Source organism: Herpailurus yagouaroundi, unplaced genomic scaffold (genome assembly GCF_014898765.1).
Source record: "Herpailurus yagouaroundi ecotype Mexico unplaced genomic scaffold, PumYag 28, whole genome shotgun sequence".
In the NCBI taxonomy this organism is placed as follows: domain Eukaryota; kingdom Metazoa; phylum Chordata; class Mammalia; order Carnivora; family Felidae; genus Herpailurus; species Herpailurus yagouaroundi.
The window spans coordinates 167,423,832-167,446,408 of NW_024412376.1; the positions used below are offsets into that span (position 1 = coordinate 167,423,832).

At 49.4% G+C, this 22,577-nt stretch overlaps 1 protein-coding gene across 6 annotated transcripts in view; it reads right to left on the reverse strand.

Moving 5' to 3' along the window:
- Positions 1-22,577, reverse strand: part of RNF4 (ring finger protein 4) — a 31,652-nt gene that overhangs the window by 8,003 nt on the left and 1,072 nt on the right. For 3 of the 6 annotated variants that reach the window (XR_005794698.1, XR_005794697.1, XM_040489431.1), the window contains exons 2-5: positions 10,566-10,720; positions 7,409-7,523; positions 4,806-4,885; positions 10-78 (exon numbers count right to left, since the gene is read on the reverse strand). Coding sequence is in view for 4 of the 6 variants with exons in the window: in XM_040489431.1 (XP_040345365.1) it covers positions 10-78; positions 4,806-4,885; positions 7,409-7,523; positions 10,566-10,574 (273 nt within the window). In the remaining 2 variants the exon portion in view is untranslated. Of the gene's footprint in view, positions 1-9; positions 79-4,805; positions 4,886-7,408; positions 7,524-10,452; positions 10,504-10,565; positions 10,721-21,230; positions 21,253-22,577 lie in introns of those variants that run through there. The other 3 variants (XM_040489458.1, XM_040489441.1, XM_040489456.1) reach the window with 3 other exon arrangements.

Genomic DNA, 22,577 nt, shown 5'->3' on the forward strand with positions numbered 1-22,577 from the left:
AAAACTTACAAGAGAAAGGATCCACAAAGCTAAAAGTTGGTTCTCTGAAAGATCTAATAAACCTCTGGTGATACTAATCTAAAAAGACAGAAAACACAAATAACTGAAATCAGAAATGGAAAAGGAGATATCACTACAGATTCCACAGAACATTAAGACATTACAAACAAATTTATACCAATAAAAGTGAAAATTTTAGACAGATCGACCTTTGGCTCAGGTTATGATCTCGTTAAGTTCGTTAAGTTCGTTAAGTTCGAGCCCCACCTTGGCTCTGTGCTGACAGCTCATAGAGCCTGAAGCCTGTGTCTCCCTCTGTCCCCACCCCCACTCTCTCTCTCTCTCTCTCTCTAAAAAATAAACACTAAAAAATAAAACAATTTTAAAAAGGTGCAAAAATCGTATATATAAAATATTGGCAAACAATCTGGCAATATATAAAAAGAAAATATCACATCCACAATATTTAGTTGGTTTAACATTAATATCAATGTGAAGCACCTGAGTGGCTCAGTCAGTCAAGCATCTGACTCTTGGTTTTGGCTCAGGTCGTGGTCTCATGGTTCGTGAGTTCAAGCCCTACATCGGGCTCTGTGCTGATGGTGCACAGAGAAAACCAATGGAGAAAACCAATGAAATTCTTGACTTCTCCACTTCAACATATAAAAGGGGAAAAATTATCCTTCTATGAAGTGTTAAAATTCAGTACATGATTCACGACAAAACCTGCAGACCAACAGGAAATGGGAATCTCTCCAATCTGTAAAGGACGTGAACAGCAGCAACAAAACCTACCGCACAGGGCTTATTTAATGGCTGAAGTCTGAAAAGATTCCTTCGGATTTGGGATGAGACAAGAATGTCCGGGACTGTCACCATTTTTATTCAGCCAATGCTGAATTTTCTTTCGCCAGGGTGTTAAGGTAAGAAAAAAAAGTAGAAAAGAACCAAAATTTGTTCTGTGCATAGAGAAATCCAAAAGACTTACAGATTAAGAATTGCTAGACTGAGAAAAGTCAATAGATAAAATCAATTAGCAAATAACAAAAAAGAGAAGGAAACTTTATACCATTTTTAGTAGTTTCCTAATATTGCATGTATCTAGGAGTAACTCTTCTAACAAAAGACTTGCAAAACTAAAAGGAACACTGTAAGACTTCACTGAGAGGGGCTAAAGACGCCCCCCTAGAACCACACACGAAAGGCAATTCACGTGGGTTACAGACCTACTTGCAGAAGGCAAAACAGTAACTGTCAGAATACGGCAACATTTTTATATGAAATTTTCTTCAGCAAATTGATAAATCCAACTATTAAAATTAAGAACCTCTTTACATAAATCAAAAAGGCAAACATTTGAGAAGACAGAAAACCTAACAGCAAGCTGATATTTGTCACTTGTAAAACAAAATAAAGCAGGAAGGGGTGCTTGGCTGGCTCAAATGGTAGAGTATGCACCTCTTGAGCTCCAGCTTTTGAGTTCAAACCCCACGTTGGGAGTTGAGCCTACTTAAAAAAAAAACAAAAACAAAAAAAAAACGAGGTCTAAAAAACCCCACAAGGCAGACAACCAAATGGGGGGAAGGAATGGGGAGAAGACAAGGAGTTGCTCTGTTCTAGATCAATTTCTCCAGCTATTGTAAAAGTTGTATGTACAACGTGTGAGTAAAAAGATTTTTACGGGGGCGGCCGGGTGGCTCAGTCGGCTGAGCGTCTGACTTTGGCTCAGGTCATGATCTCAATCCATGAGTTCGAGTCCCGCGTCGGGCTCTGTGCGGACAGCTCAGAGCCTGAAGCCTGCTTCTGATTCTGTGTCTCCCTCTCTCTCTGCACCTCCCCCACTCATGCTGTGTCTCTGTCTCAATAATAAAAACATTAACAAAAAATTAAAAAAAAAAAAGATTTTTACAGACACTTCACAAAAGAGGAAAATGAACCACTAATGAACATGAAAAAGTGTTCAACCCTAAGAAGAATCAAGGAAATACACGTTAAAGCCACACAGGAAACTCCCAGGTTACCATGACTGGAAGCAAAGCGGCAGCAAGCACGTAGAGACAGAGGCCCCTCGAACACTGGCAAGAACGTCAACTAGCACAGCCCCTCTGGAAAAGAGGCATTAATCTGGTAAACATCAAAGATACACATGCCCTGGGATCCAGCAGTGACGGCCTTTTTTTTTTTTTTTTTAATTTTTTTTTTTCAACGTTTATTTATTTTTTGGGACAGAGAGAGACAGAGCATGAATGGGGGAGGGGCAGAGAGAGAGGGAGACACAGAATTGGAAACAGGCTCCAGGCTCTGAGCCATCAGCCCAGAGCCTGACGCGGGGCTCGAACTCACGGACAGCGAGATCGTGACCTGGCTGAAGTCGGACGCTTAACCGACTGTGCCACCCAGGCGCCCCAGTGACGGCCTTTTTTGGGTATGCATTGCCCAAAATAAAAGTTGGTTTGGAGAAAAAAATATCTAAGCAGAGATGGATTAAGTCTTATTGTACCTTACAGCATTTTTTAGTTCTCTTAATTCACTGGGGGTTTTGGAGGCTTTGGGGTTTTAGAGTTGGAAAAATCTAGTCTCTGTGAAATCTCTCATCAGAGGGCTCCCCGACATTCTGAAGCCGTGCCTGGACCCAGGTAAGTAGAGACTCTGGTCCTCAAGATATGGAACTAGCTACTCCCAGCAAGGCAGAAGAGGTACACCTGGCCTGTTCCCAGATTCCGGTAGAACTGGGAAGATCACCCCAATTTGGGAACAGATACATTTATCCATTCACATTCTCCTGCAGGGGAGGCCTGAGGTCACCCTGAACTTACAATTCATCTTGTCCTGAGTTAATACAATTAGGTTTCCCATGTAGACCTGCTTAGAGCGAGAACTTCAGCCTTACATGTTAAAAACTGGCATTTGAATTTATTAAAATATACAACAAAAAGTAGAGAATAATTAGAATCAAGAGTGCTATAAAGTCCCAAACCATTATTTTATGGCTGGGAACACTGCGACCACGGTTAAGTCAAGTCCCAGGACCAAAATGACCAGTACATCTGGGACCAGAAAACCAGGACTCCCACCTCCCAGGCCCGCTCCCCCCTCTCCCCATCGCTGGCCTCTGGCCTGCCATCCACTCCTAGGACAGCTCCCCCAACCCTAACAGTCCTGTTCCATGTCTCCTGAGGACTTTCCATGCCCAGGGAAACACAGAGAAAGCAGGAAAGCTCACGAAGGAGCCCATGTAGGGAGGGCAGTCTGGTCATGCAAAAAAAAAATACCCAAGGCATGAAAGGGGACTTCATGCTGTTGGCGTGTCACCCAACAGAAGCTGATCACCGTCTCCTTGAGGGCACGTAGGGCGAGCAGGATCCCGGCTATCCCCCCAGGGCTTGTCATGCTGCAGGTGGGGAGGAGTATCACAGAAAAGAAGGACTTGGCACTGATTCTAAGTGTCTATCAGCAACTGGGCCGCATGCTTTAGCCAAGGCACCAAAAGAAGCTATCCTTCCAGAACCCCAGGGAGCCTGCGGGACCAGCAGCAAAGTTGTGTACATGTACGTACCTCAAAAAACACACCCATCGGGCCGAGGCAGAGACTACTGACAGCTAAGCCTACTCCCCACCTGTCTCAGAAAGTTCCAACTGATCTCCAGAGAACTACTGGCTCCTTTCTGGGAGCCGACGTCCCACCTGCGCATGCATCCAGGACCCGTGGGAGGCCGTTTAATAGCTCGGCGAGAACAGCTGCCTCTCCTCTGGGATGGGTGGTGTGTGTGTGCGCGCGTGTGCGTGTGGAACGCAGGATAGGTTTTAAATCAAGGCCAGAGTCTAAACCTCTAAATCTGTCAAGACAGCTCCTCCTCGTCGCCCTTTTTTCCTTTTAAAGAAGTCCTGAAGCTTCTCAGTGCAACCTTCTTCTGAAGTTCCAAGCACAATCAGAATAAGCCCAGGATCAGTGGGCCCCAAGGCCAGGTGAACACTCAGCCGCTACTGAGCCCAGTCCTCGGTAGCGCCTGCCTCCCACTCGCTCCACTCCACAAAGTACCTATCAGGACAGAAGGTGCTAGAGGCATCCCCGAGAGGCAAACGCAGCCTCAGGATGCGGGGCCAGGGGTGGAGCAGCCGCCGGGACCCACACACAGCGGTGCACCCCCACATGGTGGAGGCGGCGTGCCAGACCACTCCGCAGCACGTCCGCCGCCCGGACCGGGTCTCCCTCGAGGGCCACAGAGGTGAGCGCGCTCTTTGCCAGGGTCCGTAGCCGGCGCCCCAGGAAGGGGGCTCAGGCAGGCTGCCGCCCTCCCTGGAGCCCTGACACAGCTGAGGCGGCAGGCAGTGGTGCAGAGCACCTGCACCCCGTGAGGGGGCCTCCTGGAACTGAAGAGATCTCGTTCCCGCCAGCTATGAAGTGTAAACCCACGTGTGCCCGGTACCCCCACGTGCCAGCCACCCGAACACGCACACAAGCCCGTGACACATCCCCACTCACAACGCAAAGGAGGCTGAGGAACTTAAGGCCGCACAGCTGGTATCAAGGGTGGAACGGGGGGCTACAGAGGTGGGGTCTCGGGGCTCTCCCCACATGGCTTGTGTGCCAGCTGCAGAATGGCCACAGTCACAAACATTTACTGTCCACAGGCAGCAAAGCCACAACAAATGATTTTATAGAAACACCTTCTATCTTGGGCTCTAGTCACTGGGTGCACGAGCTTCTTCGGCACAGGCCGCTACTTGTGACCGAGGCCTTCTGAAGTTGACGCTGGCCCAGGGCCCGCAGCCAGGAAGAGGCGACTCTCCGTTCCAACACTTACCACGACAGAGTCATTGTGAGTCAGGTCAACAACCACAGGCTCTAAAGATTCACAGGTCAGGTCCACTATTTCGTCTCCAGCTTCAAAACAAAGCATTTTAACAGGCATTAGGAGAAAAGTAAAGGCACACCGCTCTAAGCATGAAATGATTACAGGTACAAACCTGTGCTAAACCCTACCAAAGGACAGAATGCAGACCCTCAGGATCTATCCCCTTTCCAGAGGTGGCAGCCAATGAATGCCCTTCCAGAATGTTGCTGAGGGGCACTGTGTAGTTTTTACGACTGCACCGAGGGGTGAGGTCTGCGCGCATGCACACCTTTATCCCTGGGGCCTCCCTCGCCACACAACCAGGCCTCTGTGTCCCCACCGGCCCCTGCACAGGGGAGGGGCAGTGACCTACCCAGCAGTGCTGGGGACATGTGGGGACAGGACCAGGCATGCTCACCGCAGGGCCTTTCTCTTTGGGATGGACCCACCCACAGACCTTGTTGGGCTCAGCCACACACCCCCATCAGTTACGTTTTCATCTCCATTTAGCTCTCAAGTGGGACAAAGGAGGTATTTACTGATCTGCTAGCACCCCAATACACCAAAATGGGCTGGGCCCGTTCCGCAGCTTGCCCTTGAGCCCTAGGATACACGGCAGTGTCCACGTGAGCACAGGACAAAGTGGGAAAAGACACGTGCCAAACAGCAGCATTTCTGTGCGGCAGGAAGGAGCGAATGGCAGAGGACAACTTCCGTTTATATAAACTGAAAAAAGAAGATTTAGGATCATTTTTGCTTCTATTGTTACAGTACTACGAAGCATGGGAGTAGGATTTTTAGAAGTATTTGTTTGGGGACAGTAACTTGTGATGCATTTAGTATATTCCAACTTGCTTTATTTTCTTATATTAAGAAGTTTCACAGGAATAAAGACCACAATATATGGTTGTGTCCAATGTAATTTTTACAAAATGATCTTTCTATAAGTTTTTTAATGTTTGTTTGTTTGTTTATTTATTTATTTATTTTTCAACGTTTATTTTTCAGACAGAGAGAGACAGAGCATGAACGGGGGAGGGGCAGAGAGAGAGGGACACACAGAATCGGAAACAGGCTCCAGGCTCTGAGCCATCAGCCCAGAGCCCGACGCGGGGCTCGAACTCACGCACCGCGAGATCGTGACCTGGCTGAAGTCGGACGCTTAACCGACTGCGCCACCCAGGCGCCCCTAATGTTTGTTTATTTTTGAGAGAGAGAGAGAGAGAGAGAGAGAGAGAGAAGGAGTGGGGGAGGAGCAGAGAGAGGGAGACACGGAATCTGAAGCAGGCTCCAGGCTCTGAGCTGTCAGCACTGAGCCCAACTCAGGGCTCGAGCTCATGAACTGTGAGATCATGACCTGAGCTGAAGTTGGACGCTTAACCGACTAAGCCCCCCAGGTGCCCCTGACCTCCTCCTTTTTAAAGAACAGCCCACATACTGATATGCTCTCGGTCACAGAACCGTTTCTGTGTTGATGGACACAATCTATGGCTCCATAAATAGAAGCTGGACTCCAACGGGCAGCTTGTGCACACGGCCCTGTGCACATGCTGAGGTGGCCTGCGGTGAGGGGCGGGCTGGGCCAAATAGCAGTCAAGCCTGAGACCCCGAGCCCCTAGAGACCACTCATGTGCTCAGTGTTCCGATCGAGGAGCCTCCAGCGCTAGCCTCTCCTGAATGATGGCAGAGTTCAGATGCAGGGGCATCAACTTTGGGACAGAGGGGAGGGGATGGCAGGGGGGCCAGGGTCTCAGCCTCCAGGCTTTTAGGAATTCACAGAAGTGAAACTCAGGAGCCACAGAGACGATACTGAGAATTTCACTTCTCTGAAGGGCCCATGAAATGTATCTCAAGACAAGCTGCTTCTCTTTACATGTCAGTTTTCAAGCTTTGCAGTCACGAAATCAATCTTAACACATGCAGAGCACAGGGACTCAACTCAGGCCACTGGCCGTCCCCCTCAGCAGGCAGAAGGGGGGAAAAATCAATCTGGCCTCTGCCTATACCAGCCCACTCCAACACAGGCAGCTGTCAACAGATCTGCCTTCTTGGGAAATTCTGTATCTCAAAGAGAAAGAGAAAAGGAAATCGGAGAACCTCACGAGGCAGAGCAAATTGGAGATGCAGTTTCGAGTCGAAAAGCTGGGCCCAGGGCCGTCTCACCCCCCTGCACGTTCCCAGAAGGTCAGCCCTGCCGAGAGGCTGTCGGAACCCGTGGAGGCCTTCGGATACCGCACAAAGCAGTTCTTGATCCAGTGCGCTTCCGGTTTTGAGCCGCGGCTCAAGTGGCGGAGTCCAGGGTCGCATAGGTCTTACAGACACACGGACAGAAGCTAACCCTCGTACAGCAAGCGTTCTCTCACAAGCACTGATCTCAGTGACCTCGCGGACAACTGTATGAGCGGTACTAGGAGCACCCCATTTCGGAGGGGGCAGCGGAGGCACGCACGGGTGGTGTGGCTCCCACCAGGCCCCACAGCTGGGAGGCGGCAGTGCTGTACTCACCCACACACACCGTCCCCCACCAGCACCCCCCACCCCGCCCCCGGTCATGGCGTCCCTGGCCATCTTACCGCTTTCCACAAGTTCTATGGGCTCCGCTTCCAAGGCCATCTCAGGGGTGGACGCTGCTTCCCGAGTTCGCTTCTGGGCTTGTCTAGAATTTACTGTCCCACCACGACGCTTTCTCTGAGGGTAACCCAGGGAAAGAAACAGTCGCATGAGCTCTGGCTGCTGACACAATTTCCGTAACAAGAATAAAAGGTCAACATGGGAATGGCTCAACTCATCAGGAAGAGTAGGAGGCCAGTGAGCCAGCCTGAGGTGGGGGTCCTTTCAAAACCTGACATTCCTATCACTGAATATTTAGAGAGAAATAATACCAAACACATAGTGAATATGAATTCTACAAAGTAAAACTTCTGTTATATCAAACTATTGGTCTATCCAAAGTACATGCCACACCACTCTATAGAAGCCTCTGATCTAGGTCAAGGCTTGGCCAGAAATCCCTCCTTTTAACCAAAAAAAGTCACAAACCTATCTTCCTCGGATTTGTGTTTGGTCCCATTGAGCCCTCTTTGTTTTTTCAACCCAAAGGCCCTCAGTTTCCCACATTTCTATCCACTGTGGAAACTGGGTCTTTTCTTTCAAAAACCTTTAACCTTTAGAGTACTATTCAGTGTGGTTTACACCCCAACAATCACCCCCAGAGCTCAAAGAATCAAAGTTCCCAGTGGCTGCCCAAGAGCCCTGCCTTCCGGAAAGCTCAGGCTCTTGGCTGGCCTAGCTGCAGTCCATACTCTCTGAACCAGCCTTCTTCTCAGACACATCCTTGAGCGCTGGCTTACCAGTAAGCTCCAGCTTTTCTGACCTGGATGGCCCTGAGAGACAGGATGAGAACATGCCCTATACAGCCTGCCTTCCTCAAAAGAGATAGAACTTTTCACCTGACCCTGTCACCTTGTGTTCCCACCCTGCATGGCCCCAACCAATCCTGGCTCCCTGTGTTTTGCGTTCTAACCGGCACTGGGCCCACTATGCTTCAAAATGGGTGAGCTGGGGCAGTCTAAACTTCCTCCTCCCCAGTACCAGCCTTGCAGAGCTGGCACACAGATTAGGTGACAGAGTGCGCAAAGTACTGAGCACAGACGCCAGACGCCAACAATACCCTAACTGCTTACGTACCTTACTAAGCATTCTGTCTCTGGAAACTCTGGATGGACCTGACACTGTTGGTGAGATCTGCACAAGACCTAAGGGAACCCATCACTGGGCCCAACGCTCACTGGCTAGGCAACAGAGAGATGTCTGATTCTTGCTGGGTTCCAACGGCTCCTCAGTAGCAAATGGCAGCTTGAGGAGAGTCAGAAATCAGATTTGGGTTTAGCAATTTTCAGTGGATCTGAGGAGCCATCCCCAGGAGGGCCCGGAGACAAACCACTGCAATAGTTCAAAATTCTCCAGCGAGGAGTTGCTCTGCCCCTCAAGGGAGCTGACACCCCGGCCTCAGTGGAGTCTACAGGCTTCCCCAGCGGCCACCAGAACACCCAGGGCTGCTTCGTGCCTCTTTCTCTCTGAAGTTGCCCTTGCATTTTCCTTCCTCTGGAAAGAGCCTAGTATTTCTCAGCAGATGCTGGTAAACAGAACCCCCGTGCCCCTCTGCAGCTACCTGTATGGTTTCTGGTCTCCACCGACGGAGGCGGGCAGCAGCCATGGGCCCTGGCCAAGGTCTAGGTGATGGAAAGAACCTATCATGGCTGCTGCCGCAATGTGCACGCTCAACGCTCCCCCGCCCCACCCTAAACCCCACAGCGGTCCTCTTCCCTGGCAGCTCTTCAAGCCCCTCTGTGCCTGGGCTACCCATCCCTCCCCTCTTCACTCGGCCAGTTCTCACACAGCTTTCAGAACCTATGCAGATGGCACCTCCATGATGAGGAGACCCCTCATCCCGCCAGCACGACCACATCAGGACCGACCCCTTGTAGGGCTCCCACCTCCTCCTCCAATCGCCCTCACCAGCGGGCAGGCAGCAGGTGGACATCAGCTCAGGGCCAGCCTCAAGAACCCCACGACATTTGCAGAGATCCTCCACTCTGTCCTATTACTCTCATCGTGGCTCTCCCCCTCCTGGCGAGCAGAGAGGCTCAGCCTCCAGTTTAAACTGATCACCTAAGTTATTTACACCGTTCCAAGGGAAGTTTAACCAACTTCTTCACACAATCACAGAAGAGACTATCTATATTGCTCTGTCTGTCCAGATCCTGCCTGGGCAAGGTGTGGGCTTCACAGAGGAGGCAGCCAGGCTTAGGACATTGGTTTCCCAGCAAGGGAGGGGCAGTGACAATCTGCAGATAAGGGACCCAGGTGGGAGGTCACGTCTGCCTTTTAGGAGGGTAGGCCAGGGAAACAAAGGCCCTTTTGTGTGTAAATACCAAAAGGGCTTGGAGCATACTAGGGACTGGGAGTGGCCAGGAGGAGATGGACATTGGGGGAGGGGCAGCAAAAGGAATCTACAGGATTTCTACTACTGTTCACCCTGGGAGCTGTGGTTGTCTCATCCCGCCCCCACATTCATAGCACCTCTGGAACCTGGAAAGAGAATACGAGGCTGTCTTTTCACATCTGGTCCACCTGATATGAATTTAGTATCTCAGAAAACAACTGGGTTGAGTTTAGATCAGATGAGCAGCTTTGTCAGCGGGGAATAAACTGCAGAGGGGGACTTTCAGGGAATCTTCTCTGAAGCTCCAGGGGCTCCGGGTGACCCTTGCTTCCACTAAACCAGCACTGCTTCTGAGTCTGATCAAAGCTCTGAACAGTCATAATGCTGACTTACCAACTTAGGTCACTGCGTGTAAGAAAACTCTGACAAGAGATCATTACCATTATGCCCATACTGGACCAAGAACTACACAAGGGAAGTGGAAAACTGGGTTGTAAATGATTAAATAAACCAGAGCCCTGGTACAATTCCCAACCCCCACCCCCACTATTACTTCTCACCCTTGTCTTCAGGACCCCACCCAAGACAACGGACTCCCCAAGACGAGAAGGCTGCACAGCTGCCAGAGGTCCAGCACACATTCTTTTGAGAACAAGGGTTACTCATAGGCACCTTTACGGTACTTCCGCTGATGTGTCATAAGGAATGAGGCAGTTGCTCAGCCTTGAAAACAAAATCAAAAAAATAAATAAATAAAATAAAATTCACGTGCTGTTAAAACTCACCGTACTCATGGTGCCCTTTGGCTCCACCCTCCAGAGAAGGATGGGACCTGTGCAGAGCTGGCAGGGAAGGCGACAACTTCTCACACCCACTGGTTACTCATCCTCTTGCTAGCATGGCAATTTGCAGCCAGATATATTCCCGGTATCTCCAAGTCCTGAAAATCAAAGATATCAAGGTGGTGGTACGTGCTGCCACCTTTGTCATCAACGAACTCAGTTCGACCCTTTCCCAGAACTTTGCCAGATACTCTACGCAACTCATTTCCTTACTTGCATATTCTTAGGAAGCAAGCATTCTTTTTTTTAATGTTTATTTTGAGAGGAAGAGAATGCACACCAGTGTGCACCAGTGGGGCGGGGGCAGAGGAGGGGGGGAGAAGGAGAGGGGGAGAGAGAGAGAGAGAGAGAGAGAGAAGGAGGGAGGGAGGGGAAGGAGAGAGAGAGAAGGAGGGAGGGAGAATACCAAGCAGGCTCTGTGCTGTCAGCTCAGAGCCTGACCCGGGGTTCTGATCCCATGAACCGTGAGATCGTGACCTGAGCTGAAATCAAGAGCCTGATGCTTAACGGATTGAGCGCCCAGGTGCCCAGGAAGCAAGCATCCTCATAGAGTACTGGGGGCTCCATCATGCCATCATGGGTCTGAGATCAGACCCATGTGCTACTGCCTGCTCTCCTTTCTGGCTGCTGAAACCCTTCCCGAGTCCCGTGCTGGCCGCTGTGAAAAGGAAAGAGAATCAGAACCACCACACACGACCTCACGGACGCCTTGCAACCAGGAAGGCACGGAGCTTCTGAGGCCAGAGTGAAGCCTCTGGCTCTTTCCGCAACTTCACTGTCGCCCTCTGGAGGTGCTGATAGTTTAGGACACGAGAGCCAGCTGCTGGGATTCATCCTGCATGCCCAGCTGAGACTTCTGTCGCTGGTGGCAGCTGAATGGGGAAGAACCTAGAAACTGTGGGCTGGGAGCTAAGCGGGAGGTTCCAGGAAAAGCAGAGAAACAGCAAGTGAAGGGGCTGCTAGAGGCTGCTAGGATTTCATTCAGGGCCCTTTCACTGGGAGGCAAGGGAGCAAAGAGAAGCAAAAACATGGAGTCTGAGGCCAAGAGTCATCAAGGTTTAAGGGGGCAAAAAGCCAGCTTCTAGTGGGGGAAGCCCTGAGCTCACGGCAAGGCTGAGGGACGCGGGGAGAATCCAAGCAAAGAGGAGGCTCTGTGGTGGCCCACCCTGGGCCAGAGTGGTCCAGACAAGGACAGGGGTCCTCAAACTTGAGCCTGCCCCTGCCTCACCCGGAAGGCTTCTGAAACCAGAGTCTCTGATTCAACAGGTCTGGGATGGGGCCCAAAATTTTGCATTCCTGCCAAGTTCTGAGGCAGTGCTAATGGTGCTGCTTCAGAGGCCGCACCACAGGAACCAATGGACGAGGAAAAGGCCTTGCAGGTGGAAACACCGAGGCAGCGGGAACCACACGACCGCTCTCTAATCTGTCCTACCTCCTAACAGGTCTCCCACCAGCACCTCCTTCTAAGACACACAGCTGGCTGCAGCGGTGGGGAGCACATCTGCAGACCCAGGCAGCCCGGATTGGTCAGGTGCTTCCAAAGCCCTCCTCGTACCCTGGGCAAAGCACCAAACGTTGTGCCCTGTTTCTTTAACTATGAAACAGAGCAGCGCCTCCTGCAACGGGTGTTCGAGGATCCCAGGGGCTAATGGGACTCATCTGCCGCCCCCGGCCCCTCTCTACACCTCGTCTCCCCATCTCGCTCAATGGTCAGTATGGCCCCTGCCCTGGGAACACAGCAGCGAACAGACCCAGGCATCAGCTCCCCGCTGGGGGGTGGGGGCACGCTGGCACTGGTGACGGCTCAGGTGTAACTGAGGTATACGAGCCAGGTGTAAAGAAACACAGGACAAGGACAGATCAGAGAAGGTTTGTCAGCAGCCGCCCCACCCCGGGTGTTTTCAACAGAAGCCCCGTTGGAGGAACTGCCCAGCCGGCTGAGCCTCTTTCTCTACTGCCTGGTGATCTGCATCTGCCCACGTCCAATTCCCTGGCACCTCATTATCCACTCTGATCCCGGCTGGCCTAGAGGGGTAGCGTCCTCACCGTCACTCTGCGGGGAGACGTGCAGCTGGCACGCAGCATGACCGCTCCTGACGGCACCCCCCCCTCAGATGGCCCCCACCCACAGAGGGCCCCCACGCTTCCCAAAGCAACACCCGGCCCAGTAAAGGTAAACCTCGGCTGACACTGCGTTCAGGGCAGAGGCTCTGGCCGGGAGGAAGAGTGCCCTCCTGGTCTGAGCAGAGAGGGAGGCGCCCCAATGGCCTCCAGGGACTCACAAGACTGCCGCACTTTCTGGATTCTAACAAATCTGCATATGTTTCAGATCCTGAGGAGGAGCTTACGTCTGGGGGGCACACCATGATGCAGCTGTTTGGGGGGGAAGTCACCTACGTCATGGTGTGTCTCAGAATTGAGAAGAATCTTTGATAAAAACGTCACTGACAGGCAAGGAGGGAGATCTGCCTGCTGAGCGACGGCAAATAAAGTAAAGCCCACGCCTGGGCTATTCCCTAAGCCTCTTGCCTCCCACCTGGTTACTTTTTAGACTTTCAAGGATGGTCAAGACCTGTCCTACGGGCTGCCCCAGAGGCACCCCCACCCTCTTGGCCTGCACGCCCCCTCTACTCTCTGAAACCACCTCCCACAGCCCCAGCCCAGCAGTTCATTTCCAATCTCTCCGCTTCTTTTGGAAGAATAGTGTTCAGAGAGCATAGGGAGTTGGAAGGCTGGCCTTCGGGAAATCCACCAGAGAACGGAGGTGGGAAGCAGAGGGCACCCAACAGACCAGAGTGCGGGTGTGGAAGTGTACTGTCTGGACGGGGAAGGCAGGGCTCACAGGAAGGTAGCCACCACAGCCTACAAAGTGTTCTGGATCCTGCAGGTGATAGAGGCCATCAGAATAAAAGTGAGACTAACAACAGCTGAAGCCCAGACATTACTTCTAACGTGTGCAAACCACTGTGCTTTCCAAACACAGTTTCTGTAATGGTCCCATCACCCAACAAGGGGGAAGGTGCTACTGAGGTTATCGTTTTACCCATGAGAGAGCTAAGGATGGTCAGGGATTAAGCAACCTGCCCCAAATCCACAACCACCAAACAGTGGCCTGGATTTAAACCAGGACAGTGTGACACCAGAACCTACACTATTAAATAAATACCATGCCAGAATCAGGTGTCTTTGATTCTAGAAATAATCTGGAAAATGGATGATGTTTTCCAGGTTTTCGAATTCACTATATCCAGAAACAAAGTCCTTCCAACAATACCAGCACCCCAAGTCAGCAGACGGCCCACGGTCCTTCGGTTCCCAAGGCAGACTGTGAAGTCATTCAACATGCCCTCACTCGACTAAGTGCTGTGAGGGCAGGACGCTGTCTGTCTACTCTGTACCCAGCCTGATCCCTTGTGCAAAGTGGAGTGGTTAATGGTGTCCCTGCCACTAAGACAAGACGGGGGTAGAGCATGACACTGGGCATGGCCAGGAAGGCCAGATGCCAGGAGTTCCTAAAGCTCTGATAGGAGGGTAAGGACCACACATACAAAGGTATCTAGCTGGTTACTTGGCAGGAGCGATGCCATAAAACTGAACGAGGGAAGGGAGAAAAGAAACAGGAGTTGACGGTAGACAGTTTTAGTTTTAGAAATGCTGGATGTGGGATATCCAGGTAGAAAGGTCCAAGGCAGCTGAAAAAACTCAGGAGAGATAACTGGAGTGGAGGTAGAGGTTTTAGACTGTGTTTAAACCTCTAAACACAGGGAGTCAGGTAGAGCAAGAGCCTATAAGCAGAATAAAAAGTCAGAAACAAAGCTTGGAGAGAAGCCGGAGGCATCAGACAAAGCCTGTGTTCCAGGGAGGAAGCAGCAGTCAACAGGCCGGGCGGCAGGAAGGTGCTCACCGGTGACCAAGCAAGTGGAGGCCCAAAGTGACAGGAGTTACTCAAGAAACAAACCAGGCGGGGGCGGATGTGCAGAAGGGGAGAAGAATGCCTCAGGCAGGGACTGTGTGGGTGGCTGGAGAGGGCAGAAGACAGCAAGGGTGAACAGACCCATCACGACTCGCCTCTTAACCCACACCTCAAGGGCAGGACAACTGAGGCTTTTCCATAGAGAGCTGCATTTAAAGATCCTGTGCTCTGAGGGCCAGCGGGAGGCTGAACCAGTCAGAAAGCAGACAGAGAGGAGGTAAGGAGACTTAAGATCCCCAGGCAAGAAGAAAGCTGTGTGGCTTGGAGGTGGTGGGTGGGAGACAGGACAGCCTGATGGGAGGGAGCCATCGAGGCCAGTACAGACTGAAGGCTCTACTCATTCTGTCCTTATTAGAGATGGATTTTTTTCCCATGAAGTCATCACGGACACTTCAGAGAATGACACCCCCCCCCCATTCTAGTGGGAGTGACACACGTGACCACGTACCCGATATACGTCTACAGACAAAATGGCTAGCAACAGCCAGGCAGGCAGGAAGCAGTCAGTGTGAGACCAGAGCTGGTCCTCCCATGCCAAGAAAGGGAGAGTCCACAGAGGAGGGGCGGGCCAGGGGTGCGCCAGAGACCCAAGTGTAGGTCCACAGGGTGCTCAAGGGAGATCTAGGGATGAGCAGCTCTGTGCAGCCCAGGGTGTGGGAGCCCTCCTTCATACCACCAGGCAGCAGAGGCTGGCACAATTACGCACAGACATCGGAGACCTAACTCTCCAGGCGGGTGCCACAAGTGCCAGGCCATCTTGGTCCTTCGGTGGCTCCTAGTGCATTTTTCTACGGGGAGACGATGTGCAGACGCATCGGGCCACTCATTCTGTGCGCCAACAACAAGCAGCTCTCACTGTAAACTCCTAAATGGCTATGAGACACACACGCAGTCTCCTGTGGGTACGAATGAGCCAGCCAGGGCAACCTCTTTATGCTGGCGTGGTACAAGCAGAGAGAAAGCAGCACAAATCCTACAGGATTTCATCAGGGAAACACCCATTTATCAGTGACTAATCGGGTACTGGCTAGCACCAACTGTCTACTCCATATCTCCCCTTTTAAAACCATAAACATAGCATTGCCGCGTTATTTTAAGTATTTCCATAAATGGAATTCCAAAAGTAGAACTACGTATGGAACATGTGTTAAAAATCAAGAATGTTTTAAAGAGCATTGTGTACTAACCAACAGCTTTTGTAATTTTGTAAAGAATGTAAAAAATACCGAAGGCCATTGGCAACGTACCAGTGCCCAGCACAGCCTACCCTCTTGGGGGACTGAGCCTGAGCACTAAAAGTTGCCAATAACTGGGGCGCCTGGGTGGCTCAGTAGGTCAAGCCTCCGATTCTTGGTTTCAGCTCAGGTCATGATCTCATGGTTTGTGAGTTCCAGCACTGACAGCCAGGAGCCTGCTTGGGATTGTCTCCCTGTCTCTCTGCCCTTCCCCTACTCCCTCTCTCTCAAAAAAAGTAAAAAAACAAAAAAACAAAACAAAAAAAAACCCCTGCCAATAACTTTCATTTCAAAGCTTTTTTTTTTTTTTAATTTTGTTTAATGTTTATTTTTGAGAGAGAGACAGACAGACAAAGCACGAGCAGGGAAGGGGCAAAGAGGGAGACCCAGAATCTGAAGCAGGCTCCAGGCTCTGAGCTGTCAGCACAGAGGCCGATGCAGGGCTCAAACCCATGAACCGTTAGATGACCTGAGCTGAAGTCGGACATTCAACCAACTGAGCCACCCATGCGTCCCTCAAAGCTTGTAAGTGAGCTCTACCCCCAATGTGGGGCTTGATCTCATGACCCTGAGATCAAGAGTCACATGCTTTGGGGCGCCTGGGTGGCGCAGTCGGTTGGGCGTCCGACTTCAGCCAGGTCACGATCTCACAGTCCGTGAGTTCGAGCCCCGCATCGGGCTCTGGGCTGATGGCTCAGAGCCTGGAGCCTGCTTCAGATTCTGGGTCTCCCTCTTTGCCCCTTCCCTGCTCGTGCTTTGTCTGTCTGTCTCTCTCCCAAAAATAAATAAACGTTGAAAAAAAAAAATTAAAAAAAAAAAAAAAGAGTCACATGCTTTACCCACTGAGTCAGCCAGGAGCACCCCCCCCCCCCAATTTTTTAAATGGAACCTTGATGACACTGTCACATCAGCAATTGGGCCTCAGTACTTAAGAAAAATATTCGCCTCGGCTGGTTAAGTGTCTGACTCTTGATTTTGGTCAGGTCATGATCTCGAGGGTCATTTCATTTCCAGAAAAGACTTGCTTGGCAGGATGTAGCTAGTCACTCCTGCTTAGGCTTAGAGCAGGCTGAAAAGCCAACACAGAGGTAATGGGGCAGACCTCTCCCAGTTATTTATTCCTAAAGGAGGCTTAGGGGCCTTGACCACTGGTCTCCCCTGGGGGTTTTGCAGGAGTTAGATGAAAGGATGTGACAGAAAGAGAAAGCACCACACTAGGCTTGGAGAGACAGTAGCTGCTCTTTCCAAATGTATTTTATTACCCTGATGAAGCCATCACCAGCAATCATCAGTCTCAGAGGCCTGAAAGGAGCGTTAGCACCAAGGACCATCACACCTGCCTGGTGATGTCACCAAGGGAACTTCTTTCCTTTTCTCCTAACACAGGACCCCTCAAGGACAGCCTTTTGCTTCTACTAGACAAAAAGAAAAAAAGAACAGCTGTCTGGATATAGAGATGGTCTACTTTTGTGATTCAAGCCTCCAGATGCAAAAATCCAAAATTAAGAGTGATCTTCAGTTTTTTGAAAATCTATGAAGAAACATCAATAAAGAGATTACTGAGCTTTCAAAATAAAATCCAGACACAGGCTCCAACGTGGATGAACAATGAAGGCATGCTCAGTAAAAGAAGACACGAAAGGGCAAATAATGTATAATTCCCCTTCTATGAGGCCCTGAGAGCCATCAAATTCAACAACAGAGAATAAGTAGAATGGTGATTGCCAGGGAAGGGAGGGAGGGGGAACAGGAAGTTACTATTTAATGAATACACGAGTTTCTCTCTGGAAAGAGGAGAAAGTTCTGCAGACAGATGGCACTTGATGGTTGCACAACAGTGTGATGTACTTAATGCCAATGAACACCTGAAAGTGGTTCAAATAATTCACGTTATAAAAGATATATTTTACCACAACAACAAAAAATTAAAGATAAACTTTACATAATACTCTTTTTCTAGACCCTTTGACAGGGTTTAGTCAGTCACTCAGAGGCACTCTGCAGTGGACACAGCCCCAGAAACATCTGTAAGGAATTTGCCTCTAGCAGGACCCTGCGCCTCTCCCATCCAGGCCTGGGAGGACACACCTAGGACCCAAACACAGCCAGTGTAGACCGTGGCTCCTCCTCTTCTCCAACAAGCTGTTCCTACAAATTTTTCTATAGCTTTACCTGCAGGATTTTGAACAATTCCCCCCAAACACTAGGTTGACCTTTCTGTTGATGGAACCCCTGGGCATGGGGACACCTTCATTCCCCGATAGCCATGGCTGATGAGGTTGTTACCAGTGATTGGTCAGGAAGATATTCACGGCTGGGAAGATATTAAAAGATACCACATCCAACCAACTCCTTTGTAGAAGGGTTATTACTCTGGGACGGCAAAGAAGAGAAGCTAAGTGGCTTCTCCACTGATGACCCCTAACCCAATTTTCTTTCAGGCCATGGTGGCCTGGTGATGCAGATAAAGGCAATTCCTGGAGGCCACAAGCAGGGGTTCATAACAAAGGAAACCCAAGGGGCCCCTGGGTGGCTCAGTTAAGCGTCCATTTCTTCATTTCAGCTCAGGTCATGAGCTCACGGTTCATGAGATCAAGCCCTGTGTCGGGCCCTGCATGGACAGTACAGTGAATGGAGCCTGGTTGGGATATTCTCTCTCTCTCTCTCTCTCTCTCTGTCCCTCCCCTGCTCACACACATGCTCTAAATAAATAAATAAGCTTTAAAAAAACAACAACAAAAGAAACCTAAGGATCTATGGATCTATCCTTCCCGAGGTCGAAAAGATACCAGAGGCCAGTGGAGCGTATCAACCTCAGGTGCTGAGGCCATCAACAACTTCCCATTTTTCCCCAGGATCAGGGTCACTGTGGCCATGAAACTCACAGAGGCAGGCGTGCTAGGCCTGTGTGGATGGCGCCTGAACACAGAGCCTGCCAGAGAAAGCCAGCTAGAAGGCTTAGATGCTTCTACTGAATCCTGAACTAATATCCAGTCGAGAAGAGGGTGTGTGAGGAACGAATCTAGTACTAAAAAAAGGGCTAAGGTACAGGTCCTGAAGGGGCGCGGGGGTATCGTCAGAAGCTTACAAATTTGATTCTTTGGCTTATACCTATAGCAGGGAGCAGAGGAGCAGTGCCCACTGAGGGAACTCCTTTACTGCATACGCGGGCTGGTCTCAAATAGCACTGCCCCCCTCCTCCGCGAGCTCCTCAGCACAAGTCCTTCCCTTCCACTCAAGGCAGATGCAGCTGTGGGTTGGCTAATGAATGGATGCATGCTGTCACCAAAGAGCTAGCCAAACTCAATCCTTGAGAGACACTAATCTTGGTAGTGGGATCCCATAAACGTGGGTTTATGAGCAGAGGAAGCCCTAATCCAGACCCTCCTCAACTCTCCTTCAACACTCTCCCTAGGAAGTAAAATAGGAAGTCAACAGTCCTTGGCCTCCAGGACAAATGTGGCACCTGGGATGCTTCATAAAGAACAGCAAAGCACCCAACTAATAGATCCAATGCTCTAATATAGATGGAAAAGGGGTCAGGGAAAGTTAAAAGGCTTCACATGGTAGCTTAAAAAACAAAACAAGGGGCGCCTGGGTGGCGCAGTCGGTTAAGCGTCCGACTTCAGCCAGGTCACGATCTCGCGGTCCGTGAGTTCGAGCCCCGCGTCGGGCTCTGGGCCGATGGCTCAGAGCCTGGAGCCTGTTTCCGATTCTGTGTCTCCCTCTCTCTCTGCCCCTCCCCCGTTCATGCTCTGTCTCTCTCTGTCCCAAAAATAAATTAAAAAAAAACGTTGAAGAAAAAGGAAGAAAAGAAAAAAAAAAATGAAGAAAAAACAAAACAAAACACCCAAAAAACTACCAGGCTCCAAAAGATCCAAGAAGACTGCAAATATTCCCAATCACATCCATCACCTTCACAGAGCCAACCTCCCTTCCCCAACTCACCACTAACCTTTGTGGCCTCATCTGAAGTTACAGACATGTGTATTTCTAAAATATACCACACAATACAAAAAACTACACAGTTTATGGGGGGAAAATGAAATTAAGGGTACAACTAAAAAAGCTTTGTCAATGTCACATGCACACAAAAGTTAAGAACCTAACAAAAACGGTAGCACAGCTGTACACGTTAAATGGGAAATGCACAGATACAGCTATGGTACTTTACAAGGTTTGCAGTGAGTTACTGGGAAGTAGGGCAAAATTTTTTAAACGTGAGATGTGCAAGGGTGTGGCTCATAACACAGTCACTGAGAAAGATGTTTGAGGAGAGTGTACTATCTTCAGGCTGCGTGACTTGGTTCAGCTCAGTTCAATTTTCTGTGTTCATCTAGTATCTCTCACAGGTGAAATTATGCACATCAACTCGAATCCCGTAACGTTCAGACTGGTCCCCGAGATTTCAATCCTGTTGGATGGAACTAATCACGCTTCCAAACAAGTGTTCAAAGCACAAGTGGCTGTACTTGGCTCGTACCCAGGCTGTCAGTCACCTGCCGCAGGCTCTTCCGTACAGCAGGACCATGTGATCCATGCTCGTGGTCCTAATCTAACCGCTTCTTCTCCTGCACTCGACATGCTCAATCTGATTCCAAGTCCGATACTCACTGTCCCCTTCTCTTACCATAAACATGCTGATGAAATAAACTGTGACTTTCTTCCACTGAAATAAACTATCAAGCTCACTACATGCCTGAGAGAGAATGCCTTTGAGGTGAAAAGAGGCTGAATTTCTGAGATGGCGGAAATGGAGTCTTACACTGCAAGTAAAAATATATCAGCAGGGGCGTCTAAGTGGCTCAGTAGACTAAGTGTCTGACTTCGGCTCAGGTTATGGTTTCATGGTTTATGGGTTCCAGCCCCATGTTAGCTCTGTGCTGACAGCTCAGAGCCTGGAGCCTGCTTTAGATTCTGTGTCTCCCTCTCTCTGCCTCCCCCTGCCCCTGCTCACACTCTCTCTCAACCATAAATAAACATTAAAAAAAAAATTTTTTTTTAAATATAGTCACCATCGGGAAACAAAGACTCAAAAACACACCACCATCATGGGAAAAAAGGAAAGAACATCTCTACAAACATAATGGCTAGAAAAGGATCTCAGGTTCATGGGTTCGAGCCTCATGTTGGGTGTACAAATCACTAAAAAAAAAAAACATAATTAAAAAAATAAACATACTCCAGGGAAACCTCAGGCTCACAATTTCTCTTTTACGCAAGGAAGCTACTGATAATACTTATTTTGAAACACTTTTAGGCTTTACCTATCCTGCGTGGTACAGTATGAATAATAAACTTAACAGTTCTTATTTATGCCAAAACCTTTCCAAAGGAAATTCTGTAGTAGCATTCTCCCACCTAACCTCACGTGTTTTCTCATCGCACTTGAACTCTGACCTTGGGATGCAGCAGTATCTGTGCTCCGGGCCTTCCTTCTCAGAGAGGAAACCTTAAAATGCTTTGCTCTACAATTCCCAAAGCCCTGCTGAGAAACAAGCTGTTTAGGAAAGATAAGTTAGAAGAACATACATGTGAATTATATCTTAATAATAAACAGGAGTCAGCCCCATTATATCTACAGAAGCAACCTTATCCTTCAAAGAGTCCTAATCTGAGGACAGTAAAAGATGGGGGTAAATCATTTCAAAATTACACATTGACAACATATGCACAAAGAACTCACAAAGTCATTTTTATACAGCATAAAAGCCAATCACCTTGTGTATGTATTTGCACTGAGTAGCACCTCAAATCTTTTCCAGAAATTGGTGGGAGTATAAACTACTGGACATGAGCTTTGCAACAGCTTTTTAGGTAAAGAGCCAGTGAAGAATTGCCACAACTGGCAATCCTGGGCACCAAGCTTGGTTCCCAGTCCCTACCCTGGTCCAAGCAAGCTACCCTTCTCTCTTCCTGGCTGGTCCAGAGGCCAGTAGTCTCACCGCCCTTTCTAAGCCATCCTTCTCACAGCACAGTGATTCTTCTAAAATGCAAATATAGCCATATTACTTCCCTGCTTAGGACTTAATTTATTAATTTTTCCCACTTGGTCTTAACATAAATTCTGAATTCCTTAACTTGGGGCACACCAAAAACAAACCTTTTGCGAGCCGGTTCCTGCTTCTATCTCCAGTCCCGTCTCTCGTACAATCTGTATTTCCACCTCAGAGAATTCCTCTCATTCCCTCAAGGGGCTGTACCCCCGAGCAGAAAGCCTGGCACACAGGAGACCTCAAAGGTGTGCTTAGAATTTTAAAGTACACATTCTCAAACGGGGTGAAAAAACTCACTCTTTCTATGTAAAGCATAAGATATACATACGGTACATAAAAAGACGTATGCTATATAAAAAGCATTAACATTTCGTGGAGATCAATTCGGAAAACAATATATAAAAGGGGGGAGTTCACTGTAAAAAAAAGATTGATAAACACCGCATTAAAGTAAGATTTTTAAATCTGATTTGGAAACTCAAGTTCAGGCAATGCAAAAACCAGCAACACATCTTTCTACTTGAATGTTCCCATTTCACCTCAAGCTCGTAGATAAAACTGAACCCACTACGCCTCCCCACCCATTAAAAAAACACACCCCCCAAAAACCAAAACGATTCCCTTCAGCGTCTCTGTCCGTCATTACCGTGGTCCCCAAACTCCTAGTCACTGAACTCAAAGGCCAGTCCTGCAGCCAGGAAAACGAGGTTCCAGACCAGCTCTGCCGTCAACTAGTTCGCCGACTGTACGA